The 18660-nt window shown below is 36.5% G+C and overlaps 1 protein-coding gene across 9 annotated transcripts in view; it reads left to right on the top strand.

Annotated features, from left to right (window-relative positions):
- Window positions 1-17984, top strand: part of PCGF5 (polycomb group ring finger 5) — a 128319-nt gene extending 110335 nt beyond the window's left edge. For 6 of the 9 annotated variants that reach the window (XR_012020885.1, XM_072806141.1, XM_072806139.1 and 3 more), the window contains 2 exons: window positions 6267-6326; window positions 12258-17984. Coding sequence is in view for 8 of the 9 variants with exons in the window: in XM_072806141.1 (XP_072662242.1) it covers window positions 6267-6326; window positions 12258-12305 (108 nt within the window). In the remaining variant the exon portion in view is untranslated. The remainder of the gene's footprint in view (window positions 1-6266; window positions 6327-12257) is intronic. The other 3 variants (XM_072806145.1, XM_072806144.1, XM_072806142.1) reach the window with 1 other exon arrangement.
- Window positions 17985-18660: the final 676 nt, after the last annotated feature.

Here is an 18660-nt window from a genome sequence, read left to right as displayed (position 1 = left end):
GTTGACTATCCGTTAAGTCAGTCTTTACTTCATTCTGTTTCTGGTTACACATCTGATAGTTTAAATTCCTGTTGTTTAAGGCATATTTTTTTTAATTTTTTTTTTTTTTTATTTATGATAGTCACAGAGAGAGAGAGAGAGAAAGAGAGAGAGGCAGAGACATAGGCAGAGGGAGAAGCAGGCTCCATGCACTGGGAGCCCGACGTGGGATTCGATCCCGGGTCTCCAGGATCGCGCCCTGGGCCAAAGGCAGGCGCTAAACCACTGCGCCACCCAGGGATCCCTGTTTAAGGCATATTTTAATAAAAGTTGGTTGGGAGAATGGTTCAGTACCTTATGATTTTTCATTAGGTAAAAACTAAATCAATAGAAAAATGATCACATTTTATATTTAGTACAATGGTAAGTAATATATTAGTCCATTTAATTTTTTCAGCATGACAAACCTGTTTTTCTATTTGTTCTCCTCCAAAACCATTTCCAGCTTCAGTCTTTACAATCTCAGTAGTCCCAAGATTTAGAGTTGCAGTTTTCCAGTTTCCAAGGCCAAAATCCCTAATCAGTCCAGATTAGTTTCTTTTTCTTTCATCTATTCTTAGCATATTCTATGACCTCTCGTATCAGAATACCATGATCAGAATCCAGTTATCTCTTACCATTTCCACTTCTACCACTCTGGGCCCAACTACTGTCACCATTCTCCAGAACTTCTATAAAAATCTCCTACCTAGGCTCCATGCTTCCACTCTTGCCTCTACCTGGGGCTCCCCTGTTGTCCTTGCCCAGAACAGCAGCCAAAGCAATCCTCCTGAGACAAGTTAGAACATGTTACTTCTCTGCTTTGAACTCCCCAGTGACATCTCCTATCATGTAGATAAGAACCATGGTCCTTCCAGGAACCTATAGATACAGACCCCCATAATTTTTCCCAGACACTTCTGTGATCTTACTCTTTACTCTTCTTTGGCTCACCACATTCTGGCCCCACTCACTTCTGTTTCCTCTAACACACTGGGCTTTCCCCTGCCTCCCTAAGTCACCACCAGAATCCTTTTCTTCACCCTCTTCCCTCAAAGAATTTTGCTTCTATGTCACCTTCTCAGTGAGGCCTCCAGCTTTTTTTTTCTTTTTTTATTTTTTATTTATGATAGTCACACACACACACACAGAGAGAGAGAGAGAGAGGCAGAGACACAGGCAGAGGGAGAAGCAGGCTCCATGCACTGGGAGCCCGACGTGGGATTCGATCCCGGGTCTCCAGGATCGTGCCCTGGGCCAAAGGCAGGCGCCAAACCGCTGCGCCACCCAGGGATCCCGCCTCCAGCTTTTCTTAACAACACAACCCCCACTCCCAATATGGCATTCTCCCAATCTGTTTTCATGTTTGATTGTTTTCTGTGGTATTTTTTTCATATCACCTGGCATACAATGCCACTTATTTATGTTTATTGTTTGTCCCCCAATTAAAATGTAGTCTGAGGACAGGGATTATTATTTGTTTACTCCTGAGTCTCTAGTACCTAGGGCAGTACCTAGTACAAATACGCAATAAATATTTGTTCACAGAGTAAACCAAATGAAAAATTTCTTTTATAAGATCAAAACTATGCAAGATATATCTTAAAGATCATGTCATTTATTTAAATCTCCATTTCCCATTTGTTTTTGGTTAAATTTAAAATTTTTGCTCATGTTCCAACTAATTATGAATTATTATAATAGTAATTGGTGAATTCTGATACCTAGAGTGAATGGACAAATTAGCAACAGTCATTTCTTGATCAAGCCCCTAATAGTGTACTTGTTGCAATTCCATCCCTCCCCACCTCTACTCTCCACTGCCGGCAGGATGCCAGGATGTCTGAAAAGCTCACATTACTCTGCCTTACTGCTATTGCTACCTGGCTGTGCCTTGGGCTGGGGTCAGCTGATTTCCTAAACTCATGACCACCTTGTGGTTCTTTTACTTGCTTCTAGTACGTTTTTTACATTAAACATTTTGATTTACCTATGATTGATTTGTTTACTTACATACATATGCCTACAACAAGACTAAGAGTCTAACTTATTCTAAGATTTTTTTTGCCAAAAATATTATTCAATAAGCCATACTTTATCTCAGTGTTTTGTCACCATTATTTATGCATATGTATCTATACACATGTGTACACACACAGATATGTACATGCATGTTCCTGGACATCGTTTTGATCTTCTCAGCAGATCTTATCTCCACATCATGTTATTCATTATGTATAGTTTTTATAAAAATTCAGTCACTTACCACTCACAATTTAAAGCCCCTCATAGTTGTCCATTTTATTTGGAATAAGTTTGAATAAATTTCAACTAATTTACAAGGCAGATAGGCCTTCTAGATTGCTTTAGGATATATATTAATAGGGGATCCTTGGGTGGCGCAGCGGTTTAGCGCCTGCCTTTGGCCCAGGGCGCGATCCTGGAAACCCGGGATTGAATCCCACGTCGGGCTCCCGGTGCATGGAGCCTGCTTCTCCCTCTGCCTGTGTCTCTGCCTCTCTCTCTCTGTCTCTCATGAATAAATAAAATCTTAAAAAATATATTAATATATATCCTTTTTAAAAAATTTTTATTTATGATAGAGAGAGAGAGAGAGAGGCAGAGACACAGGCAGAGGGAGAAGCAGGCTCCATGCAGGAAGCCCGATGTGGGACTCGATCCCTGGAATCTGGGATCACGCCCTGAACCAAAGGCAGATGCTCAACCGCTGAGCCACCCAGGTGTCCCTAAATTAATATTTGTTAAGGCTAAGGTCATTATTCTTTTTAAAATTGTGTTGGCTAGTTTTACCTGTTTATTTTTTCAGATGAACTTGAGAATGGGATTGTGATTGGCATTGGAATAAATTTTTAGATTGATCTGTCTGGAATTGGAATCTTTGCAGTTTTTTTCATCTCTTCAGTGTGCAGGAGTGTCCTCTTTGTATGTTCTGCACTCTCCTACGTCTCTGAGTAAACCCTGTGGCTCTCTTGCCTCTTCACTCTGGATGCTGCCTCTGTACCCTGGTCTTCTGCCTCAGGCGAGGCCACTCTATATTCTGATCACCTTACCTTGTCCAATGTTTAGACTCCTAGGAGGGATCTTGGAGAAGTCAGTTTTGCCTGTTTCTCAAGAGCAGCAGCATCTCCCTGTGCCACACAGCATCTGTGCTACTTTTCTTTATCCTGGGGCAGTTCCACTTCAGGCTCAGCCTGTTTTCTGTAGTCCTTGCAATTTCTGGATTCTTGTCTTCACTGTGATGCATTTTTTGAAAGGTTTTTATCTTTAGGAACCAAACCTCTGGTTAAACTTAGCTAACTCTCAGAGATTTTTCAGTTTGTAACAATATTGCCACCTGAAGATGTTATACTAGAAAGATGTTGTATCCTTTGCTTATTAATGGGAGAAAATGTACCTTAAAACCAGTGCTTCTCAAACTTTAATGTCAGTAGAAATCACCTGGGGATCTTGGTAAAATACAGATTCTGACTCAGTAGGTATGGGGGTGGGGCCTAAGACTCTGCATTTCTAACATACTCCCAGGGAATGCCAGTGCATCTAATCTTTGGACCATCTTTTGAGTAATAGGATTTTAGGAAATGTGATCCATGACCACTGGCTTACCCTGTGGCTTCCATATCTGTTAGTTGAGGGTGTAGAATTACAGAATTAGATCTCAGTGTGGAAGGTGTTTAGTTATCTAGACTAATCACAATACATGATCCTGTTTATATCCATGCAGTGTTCATCACATTTTTGAAGCATAAATAGAATGATTTGTACTGTTGTGCAACTTCCTTTTTTTCATTTGATGGTATGTCATGGTGAATAAACAAACTTGATATGTAGCTGCAGCATAATTTGATTCACACACTCCTTTGTGGAAATTTAGATTTTTTTCAAGTTTAACATTATAAATAATGCTATATTCTAATATAAAATACATCCTTTTGCACATGTGGAAGCATATTCATTGGCTAGATTCCAGATGTGGATTTACAGCAGAGTGACATGTTTTAAATATTGATAGACATTGACAAATTACCCTCTTAAAATATTTTAGCAGTGTCTAATTCTACCAGTAACATGAGAGTGCCCATTTTCTGACATCCTCACCAACCCTGCATATTATCAATTTTTTGTTTCTTCTGTGAAATTTATTTTCCTGTCTGTTGCCTTGCTGTTGTTTTTCCATTGTGATGTTTGTCTTTTTCTCACTAACTTCTAGGAGCTCTTTATGTATTCTGGGTATGAATCTTTGGTTATATATGTTATAGCTATTTCCCCCCAGTTGTGTTCTGCTTCCTAGTTTTTTGAGTTTAATTTTTTACTTACTCGTTTGAGAGAGAGCATGCACAAGCAGGGGGATGGGCAGAGGGAAAGGGAAAGACAGACTTCCCACTGAGCAGGGAACCTGAAGCAGGGCCTGATCCCAGGACTCTAGGATGGTGACATGAGCACAAGACAGATGCTTAACTGATTGAGCCATCCAGGTGCCCCTCTGCTTCCTAGTTTTTACTTTATCCTTAAAATTTGAGTAATAATACTTGTCTTGAAATTTTTAATAAGAATGAAATATTATATAATAAAGAACCTAGCAGAATACCTGACATAGTAAATGTTAGTAAGTTTATGAATAACTTATATATATTATATCTTGTTATTATAATTCTCTAACTTCCTCTTATTTCTGGGAGCTTACTGTTAATATTTTTCCATTTGGCCCAAGCTTTCATCATGAGCTCATGCTCTTTCTGTTCATCTTTTTTCGGGGTAGGTTGAGTACTAACTCTCAGTACAGCCCACCCCTCTTTCCCAGATACCCCTTCTAACAAACCCCTGCTGGGACATACCTGAAATTACTGTATCACATTTGTCTTACTTTGCTTTAATCTGCATTATTAAGTAATTTTGGGCAAAGCAAACATCCTTCTTGACTGATACCAAAGAGATTAATAGGAAAAAATAATAATCACTTAGTGAAATAGCTTCTTTCACCTTAACTCTTCACTCTTAAATGCTTTTTGGGACTTGGCATTGTTTAGGACTTGCATAGTCTGCTAGACCAGAGCATGGGACTCTTCAGAGAGAAAAGGGAAGGTTGCTAAAGGTAGCAGTGCTGGGCATGTCCTATAGCATGTGATGAGCCCTGTACAGAAAGGCAAAGATTCACTTCTGGAAAAAATTGCTAGTCTTTTGGGGAAATGGAAATTTTCTAAAATTTTACTGAAAAAGGCTATATTTGTTTTAATCATTGCTTCCTTTAATGTTCTTTCAGAGTATACCTTTTAAAAAACTACTTGCTCTTGGATGTTAGATTTATCCTGGTTAATTTACACCTATGTATTTCTATGTATTTTTTGCCATTTTGAAGAAACCTACAATGTTGAATTCATATATACATAATTTTAAAGTATATATTTCATTGTTTATAATCATATTACAATTAAAATAATGTTCATATTTAATAAGTATTTAGCCCAGCATTGAAAAATCAAAATTTGGGAATAATTTTCTTTAATCTGAACAGTTAAACTGCCAAAAATTAGTGGGTTTACAACTGAATCTACTCAATATTTTTAAATTTGTTCATTCATTGATTTACTCATGAAACATTTTTGAGAAGCTGCTATGTGCCATTTCTGGGCCTTAGTTATTAAGGTTATACATATGAATAAGATACAGACTCAAGGAGTTCACATTATCATGCTATTAAAATAGATGTGGAAACTGAAAATTTAACCTGAGCAATATAAAAAACTTAATCTAAAACAGAAAATGGACCCATTACAGCTTGGAGCAAGCTGCTTAACCCTTTCAGAACTCTGAGGTCCGTAAACAGTATCACTTTCATGGATAGTAAAAGGGAGAGTTCAGCGAGATTAATCACAGTAAAGGGTGGAAGAAAGAGGGTACCCCTCTCCTGGATTGAAGAGATGAGAGTTTTCCCAAGAATTATTATCTGAAGAGGAGATGGAAAGGTTAGCCACCATTTTGATTAATATTTACAGAATATTAACAAAACTGATATTTAGATACTAAAGTTGTTTCAGGCTACATTTTACCAGTCACAAGTTAATAAAATCTTTGAAAAACAACAACAACAACAACAAATCAACAACCATAGTTTGGAGAGTGTTTACTTAAAATTATGTTGACTCATGTTTGACGTTAAGATAGTTTAATCAGTTTTAAATATGTATCCAGTTGTGGATGCCTCTTATCTGATGAGTTCATCTCCTCCGCAGTTTCGGTGTCTGAACTGCTCAGCTTCGCAAGTCTGCTCTCAGGATGGCCCTTTGTATCAGGTAAGAGGCACTCACGACTGTACATATTACTACCCTCATGATGCCTGCCAAGATGGTGACTGCTTTCATTCCAAACTCAAGTTTAAGTCATGTAACTTTGCAGAACTAATACTTGAACTACAAAACTTCATTTTTCAATTTATGTCCCCAAAGTTTCCCATTATTTGAGCTCTCTTGCATTTACCTATTTCATTTCACTGAATTATAAATGTTAAGGCCATTTATGAGTCAGAAATTTTTAATAATTACTAGTTTCAGCCCTTGAGAAATCTGCTCCATTTTGGATATCTGCTCCCTACTTAACACTTCTTTGTATAAATTTGTGTGTGTGTGTGTGTGTTTTAAATCAGTCACCCACAAGTGAAAGATAAAATACCAGATTAGAGTAAGCTCAATGACAGCAACAACCCAGTGGCACCCTGAGTCTGCTTACTAGACCCCGCCCTGTCCTTTACTTGGGTCGCTCTTTGAATACAGAAACAGTAGTGGACTACATTTTAATTGGGATGATAAATTGTAGTGATGCTTCTGCCTTTAACTATAACTCATACATACATGGTTTTTTGCTTTCACTCTTGGCACTGATGTCTGTTTCCTTAGAAATAAAGATGTTCATAAACTCTGATCTAAAGTATTAGAGAACTGGAGTAAGACCAGGTTTTTAAAAATCCTCACAAATTCCCTTTTCTTTCTTCAACACTTCATAATGGATTATAGTTTTTTCAGAGTTGAACTTAAAATTAATAAGGATGTACCTTTAGCCAAAATTCAGCTAGAAATTTTCAAGGAAAAAGCTACCACTTTTTTATTTCAAGAAAATATTATGTACGTAGCTTTATACTATTTTTTAATTTTTAAATTTAAAATGTTTTTAGACTCCATGAAATGAAAAACTTTCTAGGAAACTACCAGTGGACTAAATTTATCCATGAAGAAAGAAAATTTAAATGACTAAGTCATGAAAGAAAATATTAAAGAAATATTTTCTCAAAAAATTATTTTTCTCAGAGGATACATAAATTATTTTATGGTAATGCTGTCTCAAATTTTCAAGCAATAGATTTTCCCATTCTAAATTGTTTTAAATTATTGAAAAAGGTGGAATTCTTCCAAGCTTATTTTACAAAAGTAACATAATCATGATACCAAAAACTGATAGAGAACCCCCAACTAGAAAACAAGTTTCAAACTCATTTTTTATACAAAGATGATGAATAATATACCAAAATCATATACTAAAAGAATAAACCAAGACCAAATAATATTTTTATCAGAAATACAAGAATGGCTTAATATTGGGGGGACGGAAATAATATATATAGTAGAAACATTCTATACACACACACACACAGATATTTCAAAACCATTAGTAGATACTGAAAAGGCATTTGATAAAATTCATTATTAAGTCCCAATTTTCCCTACCAACTTCTTGTGAAAATTTTCCAAAAAACAAGTAAATTGAAATAGTACAAAGGAATATCCTTTACTTTTACTTAGAATTTTACCAATTAACATTCTGCTACATTTTCTCCCCCTTTGTTCCTTCTCTTCCCTTCTCCTCATCTTATTAATCTCTTTATAATTCTGTCTGTTGTTTCTTTGTGAAACCGTTTGAAAGTAAATTGCAAGTATCATGACAGTTGACCACTAATTATTTCAACATATATTTCCTAAGATCAAAGACTTCCTCATAAATAACCAAAATACCACTTCACACACAAGAAATTTAAATAGTATGTAAAATATTATAAAGATGTCACTTCTCCCCATAATTAGATTATGGAGTTTGATATAGGTTTCAAGCACACTTTTAGCAGATTCTTACTGAACTGAACAGAATCAGTCATTCTAAAGTTCACCAGGAAGTATAAACCAGTGTTTTTTTTTTTTAAACCAGAATTTCTGATCAGTCTCATTTGTCAGTAATCAAGCAGGGAGGTTGGGGGGTGGGGGTTGCTGACACGCACACTGCCACATGCTAAAATGTATCTTAAAGCTGAAGTAGTTAAAATAGGGACTGACTTAAAGCATAGACACAGAAATAAAAAGAACAGCACAGGAACAGACTCTCTAGTACATATGAATCTATAAAGAGTATTTCAAGTCAGTGGAGGAAAGAAAAGATTCACTTAGCAAATACCGATTGAGCACTTAACTGTGCACTGGTCACTTTTTTAGGCCCTGGGGAGACAGAAGTAAAAATAAGCAAAATTCTTCTTCCTCATAGAACTTATGCTGTAATGATGGTTAACAGATGAAAAATAAATGAGCAAAATTTGTAGTGTGAGAAGAAAAAGTAGATAAATAGAATATTTTAGGTAAGATAGCTAAGGGAAGACTTATTTGAGGTGGTGATTCTAGATCAAAAGGAAGTGAGAGAAGTAGACATGTGTATATCTGGGATAGATGCCTTGGGCGAAGGGAATACAGTGGAAAGATCCAGAGGAGCGGTCTGTCTAGTTGCTTGAGGGTTGCAAGGAGGCCAGTGAGGCTGGACCAGAAACAGGAGTTGGTGGGTGGTGGCAGGGGTAATCAGTGAAGTTGGAATATAGATGTTGGGGGTAGGGTAGTAGGTTTTGTTTTCAATAAATTCTACTGCAACTTTTGGTGGTGGTGATGAAGATTCAATCCATACCTCACATTATAGGAGATTTTCGTGGCTTAAAGTGGTAAATATTCAAATTGATAGGAAGAAATATAAGACTGAATAATCTCTACATGGGGATGGCCTTTCTCATTGTATGTGTAAAAGGAAAGAAAGACAAACCAAGTTGACTGTTAATGTTGAAAAGTACATGGCAAAAATACCACAACTAAGGAAATATTTGCAATATAGGACAGAAATAAAGAATTCATACAAATCTGTAAGACAAAATTCACCTTTCCTTAGAAAAATGAACAAAAGACATGCTAAGAGTCACGAAAGAGGGAAACAAAACTGGCTCATCAGCATACAAAAATGGTTAATTTCTTTAGAATAAATAAAATACTATTTTATGCTTACTAAATTGCCATATTAGGAGGGAAGAAATGATAGTATTCATGATTCCTGAGGCCACTAAAGAAGTATATTCATAGTTCTTTTGGAAATGTAAAGATAGAATAACTTTCTTGAAGCCCAGGGTGACATTTATTGAAAAGGCTTTAAAAATGTATATGCTGTTTGAACTAGCAGTTCCACTTCTAAGAATCAGCCCTGATCATTGGATCAAGATTAATTTAAAATCCCAAAAACAAAACAAAAGGAATAAACTAAAACATAGGACAAAAGATTTATTGATCACTTAGGATGATTTTCCATAAAAGCATTATATTCATCCTTTTAAATAGGATAGAAATAAGTCATGGAATTTTTTTTTAAAGATTTTATTTATTTATTCATGATAGTCACACAGAGAGAGAGCAAGAGAGAGAGGCAGAGACATAGGCAGAGGGAGAAGCAGGCTCCATGCAGGGAGCTCGACGTGGGATTCGATCCCGGGTCTCCAGGATCGCGCCCTGGGCCAAAGGCAGGCGCTAAACCGCTGCGCCACCCAGGGATCCCAGTCATGGAATTTTTTAATGAAAATTAAAATTTTACATGGACAAAATTATTTTCTAAATATGTGTAGCATGATTACAGTCTTGGAAAAAAATACGTACATAGACAAAAAGACTAGAAGGATATATACTAAAATAATTATGGTAGTTCTCTTTGGATGGTGGTTATTTGAATGATTTTGCTCTTGGTGCCTTTCTATATTTTCAAAATCTATTGTGAAACCATGTTACTTTTACAATAAAAAATTTTAAAAGCAGTACATCAATGAAGATCAATGTTACCATTTTCTAAAGTTATCACATTTGAAATATATACTGTAGAAGTATCTTTTTTATTTTAGTACATGATGAGAATGAGGACTAGCAACTCTACATCAAGTAGATCTGTTGAGGGCAATCACTGAACACTAGCAGGGTGATGTGCCACATTTCATGATAGTACGTGCAGCACCATTTTACTTCAGAAAGCAAATTGAAATACAAATAGAACTTAAAAGTATACCTTTCAGTTCCCAGAATTGTAAAACTTTTCAGTAAACTTCATGTGTCGTCATAGAACAAACACAAATGGTTACTTGGAGAAAACCAAACCATTTTCAGCCAAAACCAGAGAATCCTGACCACTGATACTAAGCCATTTTACTTCACTCTCTACCTTCGTCCCAGTAGAATTGGTGATGGATTCTTCTATATATTATGGATTCTAGACCAAGTGACTTATTTGCCAAAAGTATGCAGATTCAACAGAATCCAAAATAGAAAGTAAAGCTAGGAGAGTGTTGTGACAGTGGGCAAGCTGCCACTTGGGCCAGGGATAATGAATGGGAAGTAGGAAAGTTAGGTAGGATGTCTGGGCAGCAATCTACAGCTAGCTGAGCTTCAGAAGACCCAGGGAGTGGCAGCCCGGGTGGTTCAGCGGTTTAGCGCCACCTTCAACCCAGAGCCTGATCCTGGAGACCGGGGATCCAGCGAGTCCCACATCAGGCTCCCTGCATGAAGCCTGCTTCTCCCTCTGCCTGTGTCTCTGCCCCCCGCCCCCCCCCCCCCCGCCGCGTCTCTCATGAACAAATAAAATCTTTGAGAAAAAAAAAAAAAGACAACCCAGGGATTTTTTTTTTTAAAATAAAATGCAGATTCCTGTGCCCCACGACCAGATACTCTGATTCAGAAGTAACAAAATTTAAACCAAAATAGATTTAGACCATGGAAATCTTGAGAGACCGTGACTTTTACTCCAGCCCTCAGAACTGGTGGTGGCATCACCTCAAGTCCTCAACTGGGAAGGGCAAGACCTAGAAATTATTTCCACCCTCCAGTCCCATCCTAAGCTGAATGGAAAAAGACTCCAAAGACAAGTCTTCTCACTATACAGCCTAGCTATGTATGATCAGTATAGAACCTCAGTCCGTCTCCCTCATCTATATGAAAGAGTTCACAATTTCCTGTCCTGGATTTTTACATTCACCTACATCAAGATGAAGAGCTGTCAGTGACAGTTTCCGCACTTTCCTGGTTTTGTAAAAGGAGCTCCTCAAAATTTCATTTAATCTGCAGCCTTCAGAAAAGCAAAACCATTGGTTCTCCAGACCTTTCTGACTCTGTGATGTTTAGGTTCTTAAGGATACGGTCAAACTATAGGGGAAAACAGCTAAGGAAGTGGTGGGGTGGCCTGTGCTTCTCATCAGCAGGAAGCACTTCCCTCTCCAGTGTGCTGTTGTAGGATCCCTTTGCAATAGTCAAGCAATGAAGGACCATCGGAACCTTTCAATCCTGTAAGAGTCCACAGTGAACATATAACAGTATCAATGGACTGTTGAAAGGAGGTTCCACGTAGCATCTACTTGTTTTTCAGTTTTAAAGGACCATTAGAGTGTAAATGTTAAAAAGAAAAAGGTGTCAAGCTTAACTTAAAATTGTGATTTGTGAAAACTACCCCAGTTTCATAGATTCACAGCAAGACGTCTCTGTTAACTTGTGACTCAATGGCTGTCAAACGGCAGCTCTGGATAGAGTCCAGCCCCCACTCCCCCCAAGTTTCATGACTGATTGAATGAATCCCTTTATGCAGAGTCAGAGTCTTCAGGCCTCCCCTGGCCCTGCCCCTCCCTACGTGTTACAGTAGTAAGAGTCACACACCCAGCTAGTGTGACATCAGTGAGACTTTGAACTTGACTTTGTTACATATTACGGAAAACTTGACTGATTCTGAAAAAAATAGCAATTTAAAATTAATTTTAATGGTAACTATCTCTATTTAATTGTCATAATCACTAGTACCAGGAAGTAAGTATTGTAAGTTATAACCCTGCATTCTTAATATCTCATATGTAATCTTTATTGTTTTCATATAAACACAGTCTTATTCATCATCATGTTTTTATTTTATAGTCCTACCCCATGGTATTGCAGTATCGACCAAGAATTGATTTCGGTTAGACCAAGGGGCCTTGATCCCACTGAGATGAATCCTGCACTTTGTTTACTCATCAACAGATCGCACAGTGAACGGTGTGTGGACGAGAGGGACACAACCAGATTTTCAGCATGCAAATAAGGCCATTGTCTGTCTCTAAGTTGTCAGTTGCATTTATGTTGTTTCTATTAAGAGTGAACCAAGTGCCATTCTGCTACTGAACCACCCGCATAAGGTATCTGTGCTGTCTCACCATGTACCATACAAGCCAGGGTTGAAATCAGCTAGGTGTGCAGCCATGATTCAGCCTCTCGCATATCTTGCTTGCTTGTCCTGAGACTGTTCTGATGTTTGATTACACTAGTACTATGACTCAATCTGTGTGGTGTTGCAGTTTTCACATACTTAATATTTTATTAATTTTTGTTTAAAATAGAGTACTGTACAAGAAATAATTATTGTATCTTGAAGTTATTTTGTATGGGAAAGTATTTAGAAGAGTGGTTTGTGAGCCACTGTCCTGTTCTCAGTAAGCTTTTTGTGTGCAAAATAGTTCACTCTTGAGTGTTCAAGTCTTTGGGGAAGAATTCCAATTATTCTTATCATTAGAGCACATTATAGCTGTAGACATTTTAAGTCCTCCAGCGGTGTAGTCTACCAGTTGCACAGGAGGGCACATTAGCCCTCCAGGTTGAACATGTGTGTGACTCCGTGGAGACCTGAAGTTCGATTCATACCCATTCGAGACATTAACAGCTGGTCACATTTACTCTAACAAAATGGATGCATCAGTAAGGTCGACCTTTCATAATGCCTTATGAAAGCAGGTGCTGCTTCATGAAACGTCACTGTGTAGCCCTTTTTGTATATGCATCCTTATATTGTGGCTCCCATTTAACAAGTAGCGTCTCTCTTTTTAAGTTGGCCTTAGGTGAGTGTCATTGTGGCATGCAGAGGGTTATGATGATTTTAAATATTAGGATTTTTAGAGAAGATAACATTAGCCATTTTATGGATTTCAGAAGTCTCAAGGCAATTATTAATTAAAACTGTTAGTTACCTGTCACATTTCCAAACCATATGCATAAAATAGAATAAATGCAGTGTAGTAGGTAATATGCTAACCAAAATTAATGGTTTGAGGATATTTCATTTTAGATCCTGTAGTAATCAGGGGGAAACGGGATTGTTTTATACATAAATTCATTAAGGTCAGAGCTGTGATAATGTCCTTGATTTTGCAGTTTTGTTAAGTCTTCCATTCATTTTGAGGTTAGTCTGCAAGTCAAAGAAAGTCTTGTTACCTTAAATTACATGAAGAATTTTATTTTAAACCTTTTAAAATTTACAGTTTTCTTCAGAAAACTTCTTTGGAAATTAAGTTTTATTACTTGCTTCAAAATAAACAAGTTAACCTCTGAAACTTAGGAAAAATCTTGAAAGTTAGGAAAACTCTGTTTTAGAAATCTGACACGAGCACAATCTGTGTGGTACACACATAGTTTTTATAACTGTATACATTGTAGATGTGCTACATTTTCCAGTAAAATGTATCACAGATAATGCCTTCTGAATATCAAAATGCTTCTTAGAAATAACATTGTTTAACTCTAAAAAACATAAAATACAGCTAAATCTTGATGCATTTCACAACCTCTAAAAGTCTGAAACTTCCTAATTACCTTTTCCATGTGTCTTTGTTTCAAGTTAGAAAGTCAGTATTAAAGTCTTCTACTGTTTTTGTTTTGACGTCTGTGAAAAAGGTTATGGCAATGCTTTCTGAATTTCATTTTGTTAGATTGTGTTTGTGCCTGGAAGGACTCAAAAGTAGAATTTAAAAGGCAGATTTTTGTTGACACTTTAAAAACGGTTAGAACAGATCATTATATTCAACCAAAAACAATTTACTCTCCAGATGCAGAAATTATTTTGCTGTTATGAAACCCAATTCCCTGACATCCCTAAGAAATTTTAAAATTATGAATCTGTCACATCTAGGTCAGTGATTAAAATAGTGCTTTACATGTGGAAGTTAATTAACTCAAAATTAATTGAGTGTGCATTTTTAAAAACCACAAATGAGACCTGCGTGTTTTTGGGTCCCCAGCCAAAACTTACAGCCTTAAATGAGTTTTGTATACCTGATCTCTTTAAATTTGGCCTGTTGCTGCCTCCACTCCTTTAATTTCACTATTTTCCAAGGAAATATATAGGAAGCAATTATGGGATTGAGAATAGTTTTATATAAAATTCCTTTATTCAATGTTAACACGCTAACATTTTTATTGAAATGCAATGGAATATGTGCCAAAACATGTGAAAGATAACTTTATATAAAGAAGGGCATCAGTTACCAGTTAAGTTAGGGAAAGGTGCACATTTTATGATGGTCCCAAGTAATACAGTGTTACTATTAAGAACCATAGACTTCTTCAACAAACCTCTTTTGGTATATTCAACTATAATTTTCTAAGTATGGGACTACTTTCATGTCAAGCAATACACTAATTATCCCCTAAGCCAGATTATGGAATTTGCAAGAAACCAGATGCAGAAAAAATATACAGGCAACTTTTGTGGTCCATTTTATAAACTTAGGGTGCTAATAAATCTCTTTATATAAACAACCTATAGAAATAATCATCTGAATCGGCAAAATTGGAGAATCAAACTAAAATTTTTTTAATCTGTTGTTCAAAAGAACTTTAACTTCCATAAAAGATTTTATAATCTGCTTTCTCTGCCTTAGATATCAGAGACATCAGAGGGTCAAGGAACCTCAGATATAAAGGACTATGGTCCATAGATACCACTTTAGCTGGAGTGAACAGACCCATTAATAGAAAAATCAGAATACGGCCCTTTCTCTAGATTAACCAAAACACTGTTAAGTATAAGAAAATAAACTAAAAGGCTCATTGATGAGGTAATATAAGGTCATTCAGTCTGGGGTACAGGTACCTTGGGTAATGTCTTTTAATTACTTTCCTAAAAGTGTATTTCTTTAGTCTCTTTATTCATTGGAAATATGTCCCATACAAATATGCCACATTTTATAAATGTAATTAGTTTGCTCTACTACATTATATACTCTAATCTAAATTTAAGCAACTCTATAAGGGGGAAAAGTGTGTTATATAATATTGTGAACTGTTTAGCTTTATTGAAATATTTAAGAGAAAGTGCCTCATTGCTAAAGTGCATTTCTGTTTAGATTTACTGCATAAATTTTGAGTTATCTGTTCCTGTCTCTTATGAATGGTTTTGTATCTAGGCACTCATAAGTTTGAGTAATCTCTTTTTGAAAGATTTTCATAAGAAATAGAGATCACCAAAGACCTTCTGCTGTTCATTAATAACCATGGTAAGACAGAGAATTTTAACAGTTTGGAGGTTGGAATCTTTTAGGTTGCAATTTAATTTTATATAGTTAGGCAATAACCTTGAGTAACTGCTAAAATATCACCAAAGAAAGATTTGAAGCTGATTTTTGTGATGAGATCAATCAAATGGAGGTTTTTCTTGCAATAATCAGAACACACTTCCTTTCAAATATGTCCCTTGTTTTCCCAGCACCACTTGATAGGTCTTAGGAAATCCTCAAAGATGAGAAAGAGATAAACACCACAATTGGCTTTCCCTTGGATGCAAGTGGAAGAAATGGATCCTCTGAAAAGAAAACTGAAATGGAGATTTTAATTCGAATTTGAGAAGCTCTTTAATTCATTTCATGCAGCCCATATAAACTAAAATTATGCTTATTTAGTTCCTGGATTCTTAATAACATGAGAAATTTTATTAAAGGCAGACTTTGGTAGAAATGCTGACCATGCTTACATGTATAGAAAATAGTACATTCTATTGGATTTACATAAGTAAATGCTTTTTTTTTCTTTTTCTGGTATTCAAAAGCAAATTTTTCATAAAGGCTTTTTTTTTCCCCCTAAAAAGTAACTCTTTGGCCTATTTCTCAGTGATTACTTTGTAATTAGAATTTAGCCATATAGCCAAACTTTGACAAAATGGGTCCCAGATCAAGAGTGTATACATCAAGTTAAGCATTGCCCTCCCACCCTTCTCCTTGGGAGCTTACCCTGTCACCATCTTGAAGGTAAGGCTTACATGATGCAGTCCTTCTGGTAGCTGGGTAAGCTTCTCGGATGCTCTCTGCTACATACTCTGGTTTATCATAAGGAATCGTCCAGCAGGCTAAGCTTTATACCAAGATGTTAGTTATAGGAATTACAAAAATGAATGAGTTTGCCATAACTTTAATGTTTGGGACTAGAAACAAAAACATGAAAATGTTAGTAATACTTTTAAGATATAGATATATATCCCTGCAATAAGGAACATAACATGTATGCCACATCTGGTCTATGAAAAACTGAAAAATATTAAAGAAGAGCTCAGAAACCCCTTTGAAAGCACAAAATAATCAACCAGTTTTGGATTTACTTGATATACCTAGTTCTACATGTAGTATTTCAGTGGAAAAAACATCAGGTTGAAAGTTCATTAAAATGTATGTGCTTAAATATACATTATAAGATTTTCATGGTTTTCTTTTTCTCAAAGCAAAGGCATTTTCCCAATAATTTAAAATGATTCTCTTCCTTGTGTAGTCTTCACAAGTAGTGTGTTTACTATCCTCACTGTATTTGCAAATAGAATTAAAATGCTTGAGTACTTCCTTTTCAGAAAGTTATGAAATTAAACAAATATAATTTATTTTAAATGCTCATTCATATATGTATACCCATTATGCCCCTTTTTCTAGGATTCAATACTAAGACATTGATCTGAAATGCCTTTATCTTTAAATATAGAATCAAGTGAAACAGAGATGTTAAAATACTGGGTCTAGTTTGCTTCCATCTTTTAGAGCTTCGTGGCGTAAGAAACTAACCTAGAACAAATGAAGATTAAATATTCCTGGGCAATGTAGAGCTAGTAAACAGATTATCCCTAGACTTCACCTCAGGCCACTGGAGCAGAAGTTCTACACACTAGAAATGTAATGGGATCAGCCTAACATTTTGGGGGTTCGGTTTTCTTTTGCTGTATTTTTTAGAATGGGGATGGGGGCCTAAGTGTCCTTACGAAGCTGCGGCCCATGACAAGAGCTTGTGGGAGGGCGCCAGCCTTCCGCTGCGCTCCTGCACCTGGCAGCGCAACAGCAAAGCACCAGTTTTTAATCGAGCAGCCCTCACATTAAATAAAACCATCATAGAATCTATTGTACAGTTATGTTGCTAATTTTCCTTTGAAATATAAAATATTTTAAGCTTTTTTTGTCAAAAGTGGTAACATCTTAATACAAATAAAAACCTTTTTGTGGTTGTAAGATTTAGCTTATAAATCATTCAAATTGAAGTGAAAGATTACCAGGTCATTGTTAATGACTTAGTCTATTAAGAATATATGTATTTTTGTAAAGGAAAAGCACTTGTAGATATTTAATCAGTACAAGATATATGTCTGTTTTGCAGAAAATAAAATGCTGCTTAGAGATTCTCTTTAAATATTTTTTATTTTTGTGCTCAAATGTATTTTCTGTTGATCAATGGAATGTTCTGTATAAAAGCTGTATGGTTGTACCGTTGGGCTAGATTCTTTTGTTTTTTAAAATCTGGACTTAGCCAAGTATATTTGACCATGTTAAAAATAGTATCTTTGTTATTAAAATTTTGATTGCATAATTTATTGTTGTCTGTCATCCTCAATATTAGTTGTAGGTCGCAGCCTCAATTTCTACTGTAGCAAATTTTATTAAAATTTGTTGAATATTTGAGATCATAGCTACTCTCTCAAGACTCTTGAGCTGCTTAGTTTTAAGACAGTAGGCTGCCCCTCAAGGAATACTTGAGGTCTGCACACACACATATGCTTTAGAACAATTTCTTATTTTGTTAGCTTAATCAAATCTAAATAACCCTTTGAAAGTAACTGAGTATCAGAAAAAGGCCCAAGTGAATTAAAAGCCAGACTGCTTTCTTCGGCCAGTTAGAGAACAGTTCTGTGTTATTACCCCTGTGTGTTCTTGCCCCAGGAGTTCAAACTAGGCTAACGTCAGGGCTTGGAGTCGGGGTGTGACAGTGATTCAGCTCTCTCCCCCATTGTCCCGTTGGCACCGGAGCTCTGTCTGATATTACTAGCTAGAAGTGGAGGTGGCTCGAAACCCCAGGCCATGGAAGGAGAGGTGGAAGGTAGCAGCCTCTGGGCATGGTTTGCCTCTCTTCCTTTTAGCCTCACCCTGTTCAAGGCCATTGCAAGATGGGAAAAAACACGGAGGACCGTGCATGGGAAGTGCACAGAAAGGCAGCACACATTACTTTTGTCACGTGTCATTGGCCAGGACTCAGGCACATGGCCTCC

The sequence above is a fragment of the Canis lupus genome, chromosome 29 (genome assembly GCF_048164855.1).
Source record: "Canis lupus baileyi chromosome 29, mCanLup2.hap1, whole genome shotgun sequence".
NCBI lineage: Eukaryota > Metazoa > Chordata > Mammalia > Carnivora > Canidae > Canis > Canis lupus.
This window is presented reverse-complemented; position numbering and strand designations above follow the sequence as displayed.